This window comes from Rattus norvegicus, chromosome 1, assembly GCF_021556685.1.
Source record: "Rattus norvegicus strain SHRSP/BbbUtx chromosome 1, alternate assembly SHRSP_T2T, whole genome shotgun sequence".
Lineage (NCBI taxonomy): Eukaryota > Metazoa > Chordata > Mammalia > Rodentia > Muridae > Rattus > Rattus norvegicus.
The window spans coordinates 23,996,830-24,015,743 of NC_141534.1; the positions used below are offsets into that span (position 1 = coordinate 23,996,830).

General features: G+C 43.5%; 1 protein-coding gene across 1 annotated transcript; it reads right to left on the reverse strand.

The window, feature by feature from the left end:
* Positions 1-519: 519 nt before the first annotated feature.
* On the reverse strand, positions 520-13,645 carry LOC120098885 (uncharacterized). Its single transcript, XM_087597672.1, has 4 exons — positions 13,256-13,645; positions 9,260-9,455; positions 4,487-4,545; positions 520-3,254 (listed from the first exon to the last, which is right to left on the reverse strand). Exons 1-4 carry the CDS (start codon positions 13,280-13,282, stop codon positions 3,138-3,140), a joined length of 399 nt encoding a protein of 132 aa, XP_087453798.1. The 5' UTR covers positions 13,283-13,645; the 3' UTR covers positions 520-3,137.
* Positions 13,646-18,914: the final 5,269 nt, after the last annotated feature.

The following is an 18,914-nucleotide window of genomic DNA, read 5'->3' on the forward strand; positions in this document are numbered from 1 at the left end:
CTTTCTCCTCACCCTTCCCATGTTTCAGTTGTAGGTTCAGATTTCCTTATATCGTGGTTACTGTAGTAATGTTCATATGATGACTTTGCTTAGGTCCCAGTTTAATCTGTTCTACACAAAAGCCAAATCTTCATGAATTCAGCCCTTCCCCACGCTTGTGTGCCCAGCGTTCAAACCCTCCCAAGCCCTAACTCTGTCTCCCTTTCACCTACATTCCTACTTTGTCTGTGTCCAAGGCATTTGCCCCAAATAGACGGGTGTGTGTCTGTCTCTCTCCTTCTGCTTGGGTGGGTCCCACGATTGTAGTTATGCTGTAGATTTGCACTCCTTTCCTTTTGAAGGTCCAACTCAAATGTGACTTCCGCCCAAGAAGTCTTTTCTGCTCAGCCGGAAGCGGTAGCAATTAATCAACTAATACCAGAAGAGCCTTGTAGAAAAATACTTCCAGGCCCCCATCAATATCAATCCCACTGTTCAGTGGTATTTACACTCAAACCAGGGATACACTGACAGTAAGGATGTGATTTATATAAAAGAACAAGAATCTTCAATAAGCATTCAGAGTATCTCCGGATGATGTAGGCCGTGAAGGAAATATGGTCCCAGGAAAAATTCTTCAGTTGTGGAATAGAGTTCACTGGGTTTTCACAGCCTCCGGTCCCACTAGAGAGCAGTTTGAACAAGAACGTTTCATTTAAAAACTTAACTCCTGTAAAGGGAGCACTGTAGGGTTGGGACAGTACACCTCTAGCGGCAACAACCTTGGAAGGACTCTGTCTCCCCAGAGCTTGGGTCCAGACCCCCTCCAGAGGTCATTTGGACAGACAAAAGGCTTCGTGTATTGTGAGAGTGACACACACTAGCAGGAACTAGTGACTTGGGAATTTCAGCTATTGGTACCCAGACAGGAGACACCTCACTAGAGTACGGGCTAAAGCCCCATAGGAAACGACTGTGGCAAAGTACGGGGCATTTGTCCTCTGGGTTCGATGAAAAGCTGCCTATAACACACTTGAGAGGCTACCTGAGGAGATGGCTGGCTGACAAACTCCACTTTGAAAATGCTGTGTATGCTGTGTTCTAGTTGCTAATGGCCACTGCCAACCCCATCTTTTCTGAGCAAGCCAATCTTGCTCGGATTTGCAAACAAGCTTGTGGGCCTGTTAGAAAGCAGCTCTCTCTTGCAGTGTCCCTCTGGCGCCCTCTACTGACAAACTGTAGCACGGAGCTGCGGGACATAACAGCCCCACTTCGGAGATCTGCCCCAGAGCAGGAATGTATCAATCTGGTAACGGAACCTCCCCTACCTATGTCTTCCTGGGTCCTTATTTTTCTATTGAGAAGGCCAAATGGCCTTGTAAACTCACTATCAGGCTCCCGAACCTCAGGATTTCTCTGGGCGTTTCCATTGCCGTCACCACTAACATCAAGAATTTCAAAAGAACAAAAAAGTAGTGATTGATGTATTTGGTATACCACATCTCTGGGATCGCAGTCACTGTGAAATATTGGTAAGCATGATACGAATTGTAGCTATTACTCTTGTGTGGAAAACAAGTTCAAAGTTCAAAGACATCCAGCTAGCACGCGATGCATCCTAAAGAGTGAATCTTAGATCCACGAGATTTTTGTATTAACAACCTTGGACTGGGTTTCTCGTCCTGACAATAAGGTTTGCGATGTTCTAAATTCCAGGAACCTCCACTATAGCACTGCCTTGAGACAACTATTACGTGGTAGATAACGTCTCACCTGGAAATACCTTAAAATTTTAGGGGAGCTGCTTTTCATTGTGAATTCATTCGCTTGGTTGTGGACACCCTGAGTCTAGGTATACACACATTTATTTCGACTGCTTCTGGGCAACTCTACTGGCCTAATATTTATGGAATCTCAGAGTGAGAACTAAGCAAGTGCTAATTGCCCTGTGACCGTTGATGAAACCTTTGACACAACGTAGGCAATGAGATTTCATGTTCAAGATTAGAAACTAAAGGTTAAAGCCACTGAGTAATGTGACCAAGGTGATTACCTAGGTGGTAGCTATGGATGAGAAATACACATAGGTCGGAAGCCAGGGATTACTTAGTTTCTTGGTAGTACCACGAGCCCAGAGCTCCTCTTTGTTTGTGGTACCAATTTACTTGGTTTTGGCTATTCTATGTTTTATATTTTAAAAACCTAAAATAAAGAGTGTTCATTTTCTATCTCCATTTAGTCACTGAGGAAATTGGGATCCTGTGGGGAGGGGGATCCTGGGCTGTCTAACAGGGATGCTTACCTCTAACCTTTCACTTACCAGAGAGCGGTCACTGATATGGTGCCCTCCTCCAGTCCTTACAAATTCCAATGAAGGTGGGCAGACATGTGTATACTCTGTCAGCCATCTGCAATAGTCTGAGATGGAACTATTACCCCATATACGACAAGCTTTTGTTTTCCATTGTGTGCTCCTTACCCTGAGCCAACTTGCTAGAACCATTACATACTCGGGATGTATGTTTATGAAATGGATTTCTCTTCACTCCACTTCGGGTTTAAGCCTGACAGGAAAACGTGCCTTCGGAATCTCAGCTCCCTGGAGGCTTAGGCAGCTCCTGGGCAGGCCTCATAGTGAGACTATGTGTCAAAACATAACCACAAAAAGTAACAAAAGTAAACAAACATAGACGGGAGTCCACAGTTCTGCTACACTGAAGCCAGAGCTCACACAGCTCTGAGGCAGGGTCTGTGTGAGGATGTAAGACCTTGATACTGCACTCCACAGTCGTCATCTACTATATCGGTTTTGGAAGCAAAGACAAAAACAAAACCATGGCTTTCAAGAATTGCATATCCTATAGCATTATGTTACTTAACAAAATTATGCATAACTATGCCTGGTTTTAGAGGAGGAGAAGAGGGAGCCTCTGTAGACCAAAAGGCCCATCCTCTATACTCTCTTCCTGGAATTGAAGGCTATGCCACAGTTACATCTTGTGGTTGTGCCAGGAGTTTCTGGCGTCATCTAAAATGGATTTTTGCATTTCTGCAGTTACTGGGGCCTGATACCAATTACAAAGAATTTGCCAATGACATTACAGTTGATGGAAGCTCACCTTTGACGACTTTCTATTTCTCACCTTTCTCTTCATATTTCACACCACACGGGGGCAGCCTTGTTCCTCAAGTCCCATGCGTCTGCTGCAGGGCTCTGCCTTGTTTCTGAATTTGTGGGTTTGAGAAGAAAAAAGCCAACACCCTGGACCAGCATCCTGCAAAGGAGATCAGAAGAAAACAGAGGGGGCTCCTTGGCCTCTGAAATCCCTTCTCATTCTAATATTCAAGCCTCCTATGCTTGGGATCCCCCAGCACCATCCAGGATAATGAGAGATTGGCAGAGGTGGGCAAGAGAGAGTGAGGCTGTTCCTAGCATTTCCAAACAGAAGTTGTAAGACAATACATTCAGAAAACTCTTATGGCGGTCCAAGGGTCTCCAGGACCAAAAGAACAGAAGTTAAAATTAAAGTTAGAACACACTAGTAAGGTATTCAATGCTCACATCCTAGGAGCTGATTCAAAATCTGTATTATATATCCAACTACCAGCTGAGAGGAATCAGACAGAACCAGCTCTGAATGGAAGTGCTGTTAGCAGGTTTTTGCAGGAGAAACAAAAAAAATCCACCCATGGTAAAGAAAATGGCCCTCAGAAGCTCACAGGGAGTGGCACTATTAGGGGGTGTGGCCTTGCTGGAAGAAGTGCATGGGGATGGGCTTTGAGGAGCTCAAGCTATGTCCTGTGTAGCACGCAGTCTCCTGCTGCACCCTGTCTAGCTGCATGTTATCATGCTTCTGGTCATGATAATGGACAAAACTTCTGAAACTGTAAGCCAAGCCCCAGTTAAATGTCTTTTTCTTTATGAGAGTTGCTATGATCATGGTATCTCTTCACAACAATAATACAACACCCGTCCAATCACAGTAGTTTTAATTATTAATTACAATTCTATCATAACTGAGTAATATAGATAAGAAGATAGCAAGCAATCTAAATGGTATTTTTAAAAGGAGCAAATGAAAGATGGATTTTTAAAGGTAGTTATTAAAAAATATTAATTTACTTTTATTTTATGTGTATGGGGGTTTTGCCTGCAGAGTGCAGTGCCGGTGGATCTGGGTTCCCTGAAACTGCAGTCACAGGCTGGGGACTGCTGTGTGGGTGCCAGGAACTGAACCTGGTCGTCTGTAAGAGCAGCCAGCATACTGAGCCATTTCTCCAGCCCCAAAGATGTATATCTGAAGTGCGTGTACTTTTAAATAAGACAGGTGCTGTCCCACTTGAACAATGCTGGCCACCAAAGGAAGCCACATTCTCCCTGAACAACTTTCCTGGTCACCATTTATCTTTGTTTTGGAAAAAAATATCGTAGGTCAATATTTGTTTGGAGACAAGATAACAGCGTTTCTGGGCCTGAGGTATGAGTCAGACAAAACAAGTTTCAAACCTGATTCTGCCAGTCAAGAGTCGTTCTTGGCAAGAGCTGCAAGACCCGTTTCCTCATTCCTGTGGAGAAAGCAGGACACCTAAAGTTCTAGAGCTTAACTGAGATGTAAAAATGTAAAACGCTGAGCAGAGTTTCTGTCACAAAGTCCATAACAAGTGCGAGAGATTATTATCAAGCATCCGTTTCTTCACTAGCGTCTCATCAGTTGCCATGGATTTTTAAAAATTAATAATTATTTATATGGGTGTTTGGCGTGTGTGTGTGTGTGTGTGTGTGTGTGTGTGTGTGTGTGTGTGTGTGGTTATACTGCATGTGTGCAATCCCTGCAGGAGCCAGAAGGGGGCGCCAGATCCCATGCAACTGGAGTTAAGAGACGATTCTGAGATGCCCAGTGGGCCCTGCGAATAGAACCCCACTCCCCCATAAGAGTAGCCAGAACCCTTAATTCCTGCGTCATCGTTCCAGCTCCTTCATGGATATTTTGAAGTTTAATTTTCTTCAATTTTTAAATGAAAATGTTAGTTGTGTTCGGTTTTCCAGACAATACCATCATGTGTGAAAAACCAAACCAATAAATAAATAAATAATAAAAATCACTCAAGTCTGCCTTTATTGCTCTTTCTCCTTGTCTCTCTGTATCGACTGAAACTTCTAGAAGCAGCATGAAAAAATAATGGGGTCTTCATGTCAATAAATGCTGCTAGTGCCAGTTCAACCAACAATGCAAAGTCAGAGGGTAGAAAAAACGCCCAGGCCCGGCCCCTGTTCCATTCCATTTGTAACCTCACAAAGGTAAACCTACATACTCTTGCACATGCGTGCACTGCGCACTCGTATGAACGTGCACACACACCACAGACAGACATGTGCTTGCAAGCATGCACCCACGTGCACACACACGCACACAAAGGTGCACCTTTGTGTAAATGTGGAGGCCAGAGGACAAAGTCAGGTGTCTTTCTCAATTGCTCTCCCCCATTTCTACTTCAATTACCTTCTAGTTATTTATTTTGTGTGTGGCTGACTGAGCATGTGCCACTGCGCGAGTGCAGAGGTCAGAGGGCAAGGGTCAGAGTTGGTTCTCTCCTCCTACCGGGAGGTATAAACTCAGGTCATGTTGCAGGCTTGGTAGCGGCCGCCTTTGCTCTGTAGTTTATCTTCCTTGCCCATTTTATTACGTCTTATTTTTGAATTAACTGTTGCTCTGTGTGTGTGTGTGTGTGTGTGTGTGTGTGTGTGTGTGTGTGTGTGCGTGCAGTCAGTTTTCTCCTCCCATCCTTGTGTCTACTTCTCTGCAGCCTGCTCCAGACTCGCTGGCCTGTTCTGTCTCTGCCTCCCATTTCACCACAGGAGCGCTGGGATTACTGATTTCACCACAGGAGTGCATGGTTCTTATGTGGGTCTGTGTCAGCCTGCCAGGTCTCTGAGGCAAGATCTTTTACCCACTGAGCTGTCTCCCTGCTCTGATGTTACTTTGAGACAGGGTCCTTACTGAACGCTGAGTTCATGGATTCAGGTGGACACTAGCTCCAGAGATCCTGTTTCCATGTCCACAAGGCCGAGATTACAGGGCAAACTGCTTTTAGGTGAACATCGGGGATCAAACTCACGTCCTCATGCTTGCCTGCAATCTATATGACTGAGCCAGTCCTATTTGGAAAAAATAAATCATGTTATTAGACTTTGGGGGCTGTGCTTCAAAATAACTTTTTCATAATGCTCACATTGATTTCTTTAGTTTGGTATAGTTTTTAAGTCGCTCCTGACAGTCAATAATAAGCTCAAAATTAACCCACGTGTTTCTGTTTAAACTTTGCTTTATCGGTTTCTACTATTCTATAATACGTCTTGGAATAAGCACTATAAATTCATTACACTATGAAGAAACTGCTGTTATTAACAGTGTAGCTACAGGGCTGCTGGAGAGATGGCTCAGCGGTTAAGAGCACTGGCTGCTCTTCCAGAGGTCCTGAGTTCAATTCCCAGCAACCACATGGTGGCACACAACCATCTGTAATCGGATCTGCTGTGGCTGAAGACAGCTACAGTATGGGATCTGGTGCCCTCTTCTGGGCTTCAGGCATACACGCAGGAGACTGCTGTATACATACTAAATAAGTCTTTAAAACAAAAACAAAACAGTGTAGCTATGAATGTTTTTGCATGTTAAGTCTCCATGCAAGAGTTACCCTCATAGCTCCTAAGGAGATTAAAGATCACGTGTCGTTTCCATTGATTTATTTAGTCATATCATGCTGATACTCCTGAGCCATTTCTCTCTACTCAGCCTCTCGCTGCTCCTCCTCTCCTTCTCCACCTTCTCCTTTCTTTCCCTTTCTAAAATAGGGCCACTTGTAGCCCAGGCTTGCATCTAACTTGCTGTGGCTGCGTAACTGAAGCTGTCCTTCAGTTTCTGATGCTTCTGCCTCTTCCTCCTCTGCCCCCTGCTCCGTGTCTCTCCCTCCTCTCCCTCTGTGGCTCCCTCCTCTCCCTCTGGATCTTTCTCAGCTCTATCACGTTTCTTCTGTATAATGCCTTCAGATCTTTATCTTTCTACTAGGTTTGGTTGGTTAGTAGGTTGGTTGGTTGGTTGGTTGGTTGGTTAGTTGGTTAGTGGGTTCGTGGGTTGGTGAGTTGATTGGTGGGTTGGTGTGTGTTTGGTGGGTTGATTAGTGGGTTGGTGGGTTGGATGGTGGGTTCATGGGTTGGTTGGTAGCTTGGTTGGTGGGGGGGTGGTTGGTAGGTTGGTGGGTTGGTGGATTGGTTGGTGGGTTTATGGGTTGGTTGGTAGTTTGGTTGGTGGGTGGGTTGGTTGGTGGGTTTATGAGGTGGTTGGTAAGTTGGTGGGTTGGTTGGTGGGTTTATGGGTTGGTTGGTGGGTTTATGGGTTGGTTGGTAGTTTGGTTGGTAGGTTGGTGGTTGGTAGGAAAGTGGTTGGTAGGTTGGTGGTTGGTTAGTGGGTTGCTGGGTTGGTTCTAGTCCCTCATATTTCCTTTGCAATCTGTAAGAGATTCAGCCTTTCCTGTCCATGTTAACCCTTGTTGGTGCGGTGCACTGTAAACATTCTGGGAAGATACTGCAGCTTTTCTGATTTGTGTTTCTTCACCCACCAATGACTGAGTATCTTTTCTCGGTGCTAACTTTCCATTTGTCTATCTTTGGTAAAAGGTCTCTCACAACTTCCCTTCACTGCTTTATAATTCGCTCTAAGAATTCTCCATCAATACAGGAATTGCAAATATTTTCTACAAATCTGTGACTTAGCGTCTCCTTCTCTTTGAAATTTTTTTTTCAAACAGCAGTCATGTTTAACTTTTATGAAATGCCATAATTTAGTCTAAAAATTATTATTCTTTTGATACAAGAGGGATTTACCTAATGTGATGTCATAAACGTTTTCTCCAAGAAGTTTCTAGGCTCTATTGAGAATTAATTTTATATATAACCCAAGTTATGGATTAAAATTTCTGTTTGTTTTTTTATGTTGTTTGGGTTTGGGGGATGTGTTTGTTGGTTCATTCATTTTTGTCCCTGGCTACCATGTGATTCCTGAGCCTGTTCATAATACAATTATCACTTCACTATTTAGTTCAAGAGTTTGCATACTGATTATAACTGGCTGGTAATTTTCATGTCTCTCACTGTCTTGGTGTACATCAGCAGCAAATACTTCTAGCTTCATAAAATGAATCTGTAAGTATTTCTCATCTTTTAACTCTTTAGAATATATTATATAGGTTGCAATTATTTTTCTTTTTTGAATCACTAATAAAACTGCCCACAAGTACCATGTAAACCTGGAATGTTCTTTGTAAAAAATGTTTGGAAAATTGATTTATTATCTTAATTATAAGGAAGTGATTTCCTAGGAATTTGTCCTTTCGTGTTACATTTTCAAGTTAATTGACATTTAGGATTATTCATGACATTTTTATTTTAATGACTACATTGTCTTAGTCATAATCATTTGTATATTCTCCTGTCTTTTGCTCAACTAATCTCAGCTAAGCAGAGAGCTATAAATGTAATGTTACTTTTTAGTTACTAAAAGCATTTAAATTGAAATATAATTATATCACTTTCCTCTTTCCTCCCTCCAGCCCTTTCTGTGTATGACACCAACTCCGTCTCAAATTGATGGTCTCTTTTACATTTATGACTATTACTACAATATATAATATGTAATATGCCATATATTGTATAGTAACATATAATATACAAAATATTTACATATTATATTTTATATTGTATAATACATTATAATAAATATAATTAATATAATGTGATAAATATAAAATTATATATTTTATATAAAGTATTACATATATTATATAATATATAATATATAAAATATATAAATATAATATAATAGAAAACAATATGCAATTGGATATTTTATATAATGTTTGCATATTATATATTGTATAATATAAAATAAAGATAATATATTTAGAAATTATTGGAATTTAGATATAATATAAAGTTGTATATATCTTATATATACATATGTACATATATAAAAAGTATTTAATATATATTTCTATATTTAATATATTAATGTTAAATTAATATTTCATTATATTGATTCAATTATTATAACATTAATCTATTATATATTCTATGGTGAATATTAATAATGCTAGTAAATTAATGACTATATAAGTATATAACATAGAGTGCATGTTATATTTTTATAAATAAAACAATTACATATTTTTTATAACACTCCAGATTTTATCCTCCTCCCAGTCTACCGTCTTACACATCCCATACCTCCTTCCCAGACCTGGCAGTCCTCTGCTGTATATGTGTTGGGGGCCTCATATGAGCTGGTGTTGGTTGGGGTCCTCATATCAGCTGGTGTACGCTGCCTGGTTGGAGGTCCAGTGTCTGAGAGATCTCTAGGGTCCAGGTTACTTGAGACTGCTGGTCCTCCTACAGGATTGCCCTCCTCCTCAGCTTCCTCCACCTTTTTATGTATATAATATATATTATATTTTTAATATACAATATTATATAATATTAACATTATATATAATATGTGCGCTTAAATATATTAAACCAAGCTTCTGAGTATGTTTAGGGTGAGCATGTTTAGGGTGACTTGAGTGTGTGATTTCAAGGCTGACCACTTTGTATTAGGTAACCCAATCAGGGAGCTAATCCTTGGGAGAAGCTCTGTCTCCCTGTCTTAGCAGTCATTAGCTGCCTGGAATTCCTTGTCTCGAGGTGGATCCTATGAGGGAGAAGATTCTCCCTCCTGTATTAGCATGTCTATTGATCCTCCTGTTCGGGTTATGTTCAGGCACCCATAATGCTGAAGGGTCCTGGGTGTAGCTTTCTGTCCTTTTCAGGCAGCTGCAGACCAGAGCAGACATGATAGCTCTCCGGCTCTTACAGTCTTCTACCCGCTCTGCTTCAGTGCTCCCTCAACTTTAGGTTGTAAATGCTGTGTGGTGTCTTAGTTAGGGTTGCCACTGCTGTAGACAGACACCATGACCAGAGCAACTCTTATAAAGGAAAACATTTAATTGAGGTTGGCTAACGGTTTCAGACGTTCGGTCCATTATCATCATGGTGGGAAACATGGCAGCATGCAGGCAGACATGGTGCTGGAGGAGCGAAGAGTTCTATATCACGATCTGAAAACAGCCAGAAACAGACTGTCTTCTGCAGGCACCCGGAGGAGGGCCTCAATCACACTGGCCAGACTTGAGCACAGGTCTGAGCTCAAACCCCTACCTCCACAGCAGCACACTTCCTCCAGTAAGGCCACACCTCCTAATAGCGCCACTTCCCAGGGGCCAAGCATATACAAACCACCACGTGTGGTCCATGCATCTCTGCATTATGATGCTTGTGGTTTGCAGTGATCTCTGTAAATTTAATAGTTACTTTATAAAACCAACTTCGGGCCCTATTAATTCCTTGGTGGTGAGCTATTTTACTGCTCTGAAGTGGCTCTCGTGGTCTCTGATAACGCTCACTGATCTAGGAACTGTCTCACCTCTACTGTAATTTGGTGTTGGGTAGTTCCGGGGACTCTATTGCTTCACACCTTGCTTTCAATCTTTATGTCTTCATGGTTTAGATGTAAGCTGCGTACAGTTGGATTTTCCCCGTTGTCTTTTACTTAATCCTATTTAATCGGTGTCACTTCGAACCACAGCGTTAAATCTGGATGCTTTTATTGCTTTCGAGCATGCTTTCCTTCTACCTGGCCATTAAACACTTCTCTTGTATGTCGATTGGTACATGTATGTGCATGGGGAGGGAATCTTGTCTGCCCGTGTGCATGTACAGACATTCTCGTTCTTGCCAGTGCACAGAGGCCAGGGTCTGATACAGCCTTCCTTTCTCATTCTCCACTAGACTCTCCGGGAGGCAAGACTCCGGGTTCCACCTACATTGCCTCTCTAAGAACTGGAGTTGGAAGTCGGTGCCGCCTCACTCAGCTTTGTAAGGCAGATGCTGCCGATATGCTGCCGATCCACACGCAGGGCTTCACGCTTGTGTGGCAAGCACGTTCCTCACCTAGCCATCTTCTCTGCCTTTGTCACTTCTCTTGGTTCTCCTTCATATTGCTGTGTCTCTTCAGTTGTCCGTTGAAATATGACTGGTTAGACATGAGTAGTAGAGCTTGAAAATGCCTTCATAGGAGACACTTATGAAAGCCTAAACAAATCTACCTTCCTGCAGAGATCTGAGATCTCCTTACTCTAGAGTTAAAGAAAAAGGAGTTCCCTCCCTCTAAGATTCTAGAAACAAGCAGCAGCAGAAGTTTTCTCAGTTTATTCTTACCTCCGGATGTAGCTTCTTCTATGTCCCAGCTGGGGTCAGGAAGCTTCCTGCTTTGAACAAACTCTGGACAATTGCATTTAAGGAAGGAATCAAAATGGAGGCTTGAAATCTCCAGGCTAGTCCAGCGCAGCTGAGCGCTTCCCAGCTCCCATTCCTTTCCCTGGTTCCTCCGCATTGAGTCTCACAACCAGGGGGCCTTTTCTCCCTGCCCCCACTTGCCCCACAACTAAACCTCCACATCAGGGTCTGCCACTTTAAACTTCACTAATGACCATTTTCTGCTAAATGCCCAGTACCTATGACATCAGCAGACTTTCATTTCTGTTTAACTTTCTTAAAAGAAAAGACTGCTGTGGCCTCTGTTAGTCGACACAGCCTCTACTCTGATTTTGATTGGCGCTTATCATTCAGACACCCTGTCTGCTGAGGGTGACCTCCTCCTAACCCCTTGTTCTCCCCTAGTGTTGAAGACAAGCTTCTGTCTCCCACCCTCAGCGTTTTAGATGCTGTCAATAGCATGCTTGCTGGCCAGCGTCCTGAGACGTTTTTGATATCTTATTCTTTATTTCATCAAAATGTTCAAATTTATCGGCATGCAGTTGTTCATGGTGTTCTTTTTTTATTTGCTCAGTCTTGGCCATATCTGAGCCTCCCTTTTGTGCTTAATTGGTTCTACTTGGGCTTTATTTCTTGTTTTTCTTGGCCAGCCTCTCTCAGGCATTGTCTATTTTATTGCTTTTTATCAAAAATATCAGCAGAATCTTCTTTTTGTTTTATTATTTCATGAGTTTATCTTTGGTCCATATTTTTCTACTTTCTAAGAGTTACCCTTTTTACTTTGCTTTTTCTAAAAAAAATAAATAGCAAGTTAACATTTTAACTACATTTTGTTCCCGTCCACTCTGGTGGGTTTCCGATTTCTCATTTTCATATATTAATTTTTGTTATTTTGTCTGAGGTTAATATGGCTCCTAATTTATTTTTTAATTTCACGTGCAGGCATGTGTTCTGCCTGCATACATGTCTGTGTACTACGTGTGTGCTGGGTCTTCAGAGGCCAGGAGAGAGCATTACAGATCCTCTAGTTACAGATGATTCTGAGCTGCCATGTGGGTACTGGGAACCAAACCCAGTGCTCTAAAAAGCAGCAAGTACACTGACTCATCTCTCTAGGCCTTAGTAAGGAGATCTCCTGCTAGGATTTTCCTGGATCCCCCCTCCGCGTCCCCCCCCCCCCAAGATAAGTTTGATCTCAAATCTTAGTCTTGATTCTCGTGTCTCAGCCTCCCAAGTACCTGGACTGCAAATGTGTCACTATGCCTGACTTTTTCTCAATTTCCCCATTTTTCTAGTCTTCTGTGCTGTGCCTGTGGGTGTGCATTCGAGTGCGTGTGTGTGTGTGTGTGTGTGTGTGTGTGTGTGTGTGTGTGTGTGCATGCATGCGTGGTAGTCAGAGGACAACCGCTCTCCAGGTACTGTCTACCTTGTTTTGGGAGACAAGGTCTCTGAGTGGCCTGGAACTTGCCAATTAGGCAAGTCTGACTGACTGGCCAGAAACCATGTTTGGATTTGCCATTCTCTGCATACCCAGCTCAGGAGTTACGGGTGTGGCCGTAAGCCCGGATTTTAACATGGGTCTGGGGCTTTAACCTAGGACCTTGTGCTCATGTGGCAAATGCTTTATTGAGTGAATTATCGGCACTGCCCTACGTGTTTCTGTTCTTGAATATAACATACCTTTTTAAGAGGATAAGAGGTTTTTGTTGGTGGCGGTGGTTTATTTAATCACCGAAACATCTATTTTTCAACTCATGAGCTGGCTTAGCAGGTAAGCCATGTGCCACCAAGCTTAGACCTATTAGACGCTCAGAACCTATTTTATCAAGGAGAACTAATGCTAAGAGCCAGAGTCGGGTTGAGCTAAGTCCGCTATGACTCCCTCCCTGTGGCGAGGGACCACACACTCACTTTATAATACAGGGACGCAGCGCTCATCTCCACTTTCCTCGTACTTTCTTGGCCTTTCTCTCCTTGTTGGTTTTATCCACTCGTGGCTTCTGCACATTCCTTTTTCATTGGTTTGGTGGTGATAGGGGTTTTCCCCATCCTTCTACTAAACGGGAATCTAAGCATGTTTTGGTTTTTTTCTCTTGTGGGTAGAGATGGTTTGAGTCACTTAAGAAAACCTAAAATTAACCTTCTTCCAAACATTATAGACCAAGGACTCTTCTCAGATCAACCTCTGTCCATTTCTTCCAACTTAATAGCATTGGTAAAGATTTATGGGGGTTGGGGATTCAGCTCAGTGGTAGAGTGCTTGCCTAGGAAGCGCAAGGCCCTGGGTTCGGTCCCCAGCTCTGAAAAAAAGAAGAAAGAAAAAAAAAAAGATTTATGATCAGAGTTTCTGGTTTAGAAATAAAGTGGGTAATTTTCCAACTACTAGAGGGTAAAATGCATTTTCAAAATAATTTTTTTATGCATTTGAAAGTACTTTTGAAGTCAAGCGTAATGGTGCACACCTTTAATCCCAGCACTTGGAAGACAGAGGCAGGTGGATAACTATGTGTTTGAGGCTAGCCTGGTCTACATAGTGAGTTCCAGGACAACCAGAAACATTGTCAAAGAAAAAAAAAAAGAAAGAAAGAAATTCTGGCATTTATCCTTAACTTTATTTTGGTTATACATTTAATTTGTAAAAAATATTCAAGTGCACGTTTTGGCTTAACAACAAGTGTTTACTTTGTTGCCCTTCTGAAATCCAATCAAACTAGCAGAGTAAAAACATAAAGATTAAAAGTCTGGTATGATAGTTCGTAAGTATAACCCCATCCCTGGGAGGCAGTGGTAGAAGGATTAGCAATTGTAGGTTATTCTTGGCTCCATAGTAAATGTGAGGCCAGCCTGGGTGACGTAAGACTGCGTCTCAGAAAACACAAAGGGAAATTTAGTTATTCTGGTGATGCCTTTCCTGAAGAAACCTTCCACAGCTAAATCAAATGTGCCTACAGCCTCATTAAACAATGTATTGAAATCCTAACCCAGAGAACCTGTGGCTGGAAGCTTATTTGGAAATAGGAACCTTGAAAGTGGAATGAAATCTTGATGTGAGATCACCCTGTAACGGTTAAGTCCTCAAGCCAACGGCAGTGTCTTCATAGGAAAACATTCTGGGAGGAGGGGATTAAAAAAAAAAACAGATGCAAAGATGGGGGGCGGTGAGGTGGTCTGTCACAAGCCAGGGATGCCAAGGGCTGCCAGGTGGCCCATAATACACCCTCCCCCGCTCCTTGTGAAAGGAGTCAACCTGACAGGATTCCAGGTCTCTGGCTTCCAGAATCAGTGCACTTTCTCCCTGTTTTCTAAACCACTTTGTGGTGCTTTGGTATATCAATCTCAGGGAAACTAGTACAGTGAGCAACTTGAACGTGGAGGGGTAAGACGCACAGAGGGAAACACCAGCAGAGTGACAAGGACATCTCTGCGTCTGTTTCTTCAGCTCAGACTAGGGAGGCCATCTCTGATGACATGCTTTTCCTCCTGGCCACGCTGTATTTCTCCTGCCCTCAGCCAGAACTTGTTTTCCTGGTGAAGTGGCACAAACCATTTGTGGAAGGGTGAGGTCCTCCGACACCTTGTGCTTTATTTTAGCTGCTGTCACTTTCCACTGACTCCCATATTAATTGGTGGTACTAATATGATGCCCCGGAGTGTCCTCTTGCCTCCACCGCATAGAAGCGGGCAAACTTCCTCTTTGAAATTGGGATAAATCACATCATCTCGTAGATTAGTTCCTGTTTTCCCTTTTCTGTTCATTGTGTAAGGAACCCAAAGTAGCCAGGTGGTAGTCTTCCTGTCCCGTGTAATCAGTGTTGCGTCATCTGACAGAAGCGGCCTCCCCTTGGGCCTCTTCCCTGAACCCACGGCAGCCAAGGTTCCCAGGCAGAGAAGGAAATGAGGAGCTCGTTAGATGATACTGGAATATAAGCCACCGTCGCTGCCACATCTTGATTCAAACATTGCTTTTTATGGGACAGACAGCGTGACATGGGCTGAATTGAGGATCTCATTTTCCAAGGTCCCGTCTCCAGCTGGGATCATAACTAAGTTTTCCATAAGTCATTTCACCATCCATTTAAGCCAGATGCTTCCCAGCGGAGAGAGAGAGAGAGTGTGTGTGTGTGTGTGTGTGTGTGTGTGTGTGTGTGGCCAGCCCAATTAATTCCCTTGCTATGAAAGGAGCTCTCTGATCAGAGGCGGCGTCGACTAGGATGCTCTGATGGCAGATAAGGCACTTTTGTGGGCTCACAGTCAGTAGAACTGGCAGAAACCTTACGGGCAGTAAAAGCTAAACTGTTTCCAGAATGTGTGATCATTCCAATAAGGGTGAATCTTTGTTTCTTCCACGATGGAAGACATCCAGTATAATCAACCTGCCACCAGATGGCTAGCTCATGGCACCTGGGAATGGTGCCATATTAGAGACTCGATGCTGCTCTCTGCTCTCGACAGATTAAGCACTTGGCAGTAGTGTTGCCAAGGTGACCCCTGCTAAGGGAAAGTCCATGCTGCTGAGCACAGGTATGGCCTCCTTCCTGACTGCCATAGCCATTCTGCTTAAAGGTCCGTGGTTGAGCTGTGAGGTGGCTGGAAAAAGATACTGACCATCAGCTGGCTAGTGTGCCCTAGTGTGGCTAACAGTCTCTTCTGTACTAGGTGTTCGGAGTGCGTGTTTTTACAGCGTGTACCCATTCAGAAATGCCCATAGACCTCTTAACAGGCTTCCTTGCTCTGCTTCCCAGTCTCATCTCAGTCCTTCCAAATTGTTGATCCTTCAGTCAAATCATTAGCAACTAGTTTTAGCACATTCCCGTTATCTCTTAATCATAGGGTTGGTTTGTTTTTTGCAAGATAAGGTCTTGCTAAGTTACTCAGTCTATCCCTGACTCCTAGACTCAAGCGAGTCTCCTAGTTTAGGCTCTGTGAAGGTGACAGATGCCACCATGCCAGCTTTATCCCTTTTTTTTTTTTAAAGATTTATTTATTTTATGCACATGAGTACACTGTAGCTGTCTTCAGACACACCAGAAGAGGGCATCAGATCTCATTACAGATGGTTGTGAGCCACCATGTGGTTGCTGGGATTTGAACTCAGGACCTCTGGAAGAGCAGTCAGTGCTCTTAACCACTGAGCCATCTCTCCAGCCCAGCTTTATCCCTTTTGATGTGTTGGACCAAACAAATTCTGTTTTAATTTGGTTAACTTGGAGACTTTGCTGCTGTCCCTGAGACCCATAGAGAGGGCTGTCAAAGTCACCTGCGCTGCAGAACATGGAGTCTAACAAGGCCTTCTATGCTATAGGAGCTCGTGGGGGAACACAATGTAAAAGAAAACTTTACTTCAGTATATGCAGCATTATCAACTAACAGAAACCCAACCTTGTGACACCAAGCACAGACAGCTAACTAACTGTAGGGGCTAGACTAGTCACCAAATAGGAATCAAATGAATATAGAGCCAAGAGGCCAAAGCAGTGGGTGTGCACATGTTTAATGCACTCTGGGGCGGGGACAGTGGGAAGGGCAGAGGCAGAGGCAGAGGCAGAGGCAGAGGCAGAGGCAGAGGCAGAGGCAGAGGCAGAGAGGCAGAGAGGCAGAGAGGCAGAGGCAGAGGCAGAGAGGCAGAGAGGCAGAGGCAGAGGCAGAGGCAGAGGCAGAGGCAGAGGCAGAGGCAGAGGCAGAGGCAGAGAGGCAGAGGCAGAGAGGCAGAGGCAGAGAGGCAGAGGCAGAGAGGCAGAGGCAGAGAGGCAGAGGCAGAGGCAGAGGCAGGTGAACCTCTGAGTTCAAGGCCACCCTCGTCTACACAGTGAATTCTAGGAAAGCCAGGCCTACACGGGTCTATCTAGTTGGCCAGCTCAGGCCAGAAACCTGCTTCTCTGTCTATTAGAGAAGTTCTTGCTGACTGATTGTTTGGCTGGGGACCAGAAGTGAGAAGTTCCTAAAGGATAGATGAACACTTTTCCAAGAGAAGAGTTCCATAAAATAAAAAATAAGATTCCAATAAACTAGTCAGATGCTCTATGGGTAAAATCACTTATGACCAAACCCAAGAACCTAGAGTCAATCCCAAGGGCCCACATGGTGGAAGAAGAGAACTCACTCATGAAAGGTGTCTTCTCAGTGCATACTGTGACAAGAAGGTGTGTGAGCACTCACGTGTGTGTGTGTGTGTGTGTGTGTGTGTGTGTGTGTGTGTGTGTGCGTACGTACTCACCATTGTAGTTCTGCTTAACATCAGTCAGCTACCCCACATACTACCACAAACATGCAATCCATCCTCGGTAGTCGAAAACCCAGTTACTAAATTTAAACTCCAAATTCAGGAATCTTTAGACTGTTGATTTCGCTCAGGTCTGATTGTGGCCAAACAGTGTAGGACTGTATGCTAAAGAAGAGGAAAACAGACAAGGAAAAGCAGCTTGTGGTGGTGATGAGCATCCACTGTGCTTGGCTAAACAGGAGGGAGTCAGGGCTGTCCCTCTACAGCACCCATGTTTCTCTTGTATCAGATTCTGCCCCAAAGGTACAGCAAGAAAGCAACCTAACTCATCTTTCTACCAGATCTGAAGCCTGCGGACATTGTCCTTGAAAACAGATCACCTTAGGAATCGTTTGCTCTACTGAGGACTTTCCAGAAATGCCGTAGTTCTTTCCTAGGCTGTCAGTTAATGTCATTTGAGGAACTCCATCAGCTTGTTGGGGAAGCTCACAGAGACAGGAATTTGAGTATGAACCTTCCCCTACCACTCTCTATCTCTTGGGAACCAGCCTAGCTACTGTTCAGTGACTCTTGTCATGAAGTCTGCCTGGGAGTAAGGGCTGGGGAGTAGACTGGGCTTATGAAGCTGTGTTATTAGCAGCATGCTATCTGCTAAGATGTTTACCGCTCAGCTGGCGTAATGGGAGGTCTGTCTATGGTAATGGGGCATATCAACACAGAGGAGGGCCCCTGAGGAATGGGGCAGCTCTCACATCAACAGTTCCCTGGTCTCTAACTTGGTGTGAGACAAAAAGCCTCGTTGCTTTAACTGGCATGGCAGATCCTCACCAGCACAGAAAAGCTAACCACTGGCAGAAATAACTATACTTAATGGTGTGACATGATTTCAATCCTATTTCCCATCTTTTGCAGGACTACAGGAGGCTAGAGGAGCCAGCACATTCCTGTAGCTTCATTTGAAGATCTAAGTTTCTTAGAGTCAGACTTACTGTGACAGTTGCTGTTGTCTTAAAATGCCGGTAGTAAAGGATACATTTTTGTAGATTTTTTTAAGTTACTAAAAAATACTGTGATATTAAATTATTAAAAATGCCAACCTGTCCGTTTAGATTTCAGTCTTATTTCATTGTTGACTGGAACAGCTTGTAATTATTGTAGCCTGTGTACTAATTACTCTTCTCAAGGCTGCAACAAAATTCCCAACCAAAGGAAGGAAAGAAGGGTTTATCTGGGCTGTTTATTATGGTGTGTAAGGGCACATCCTATGATGGTGGGGGGGTGTATGACAGGAACACAAGGCAGCAAGTCACATTAAATCCACAGTCAGGAAGCAGAGAAAGATGAACGCTA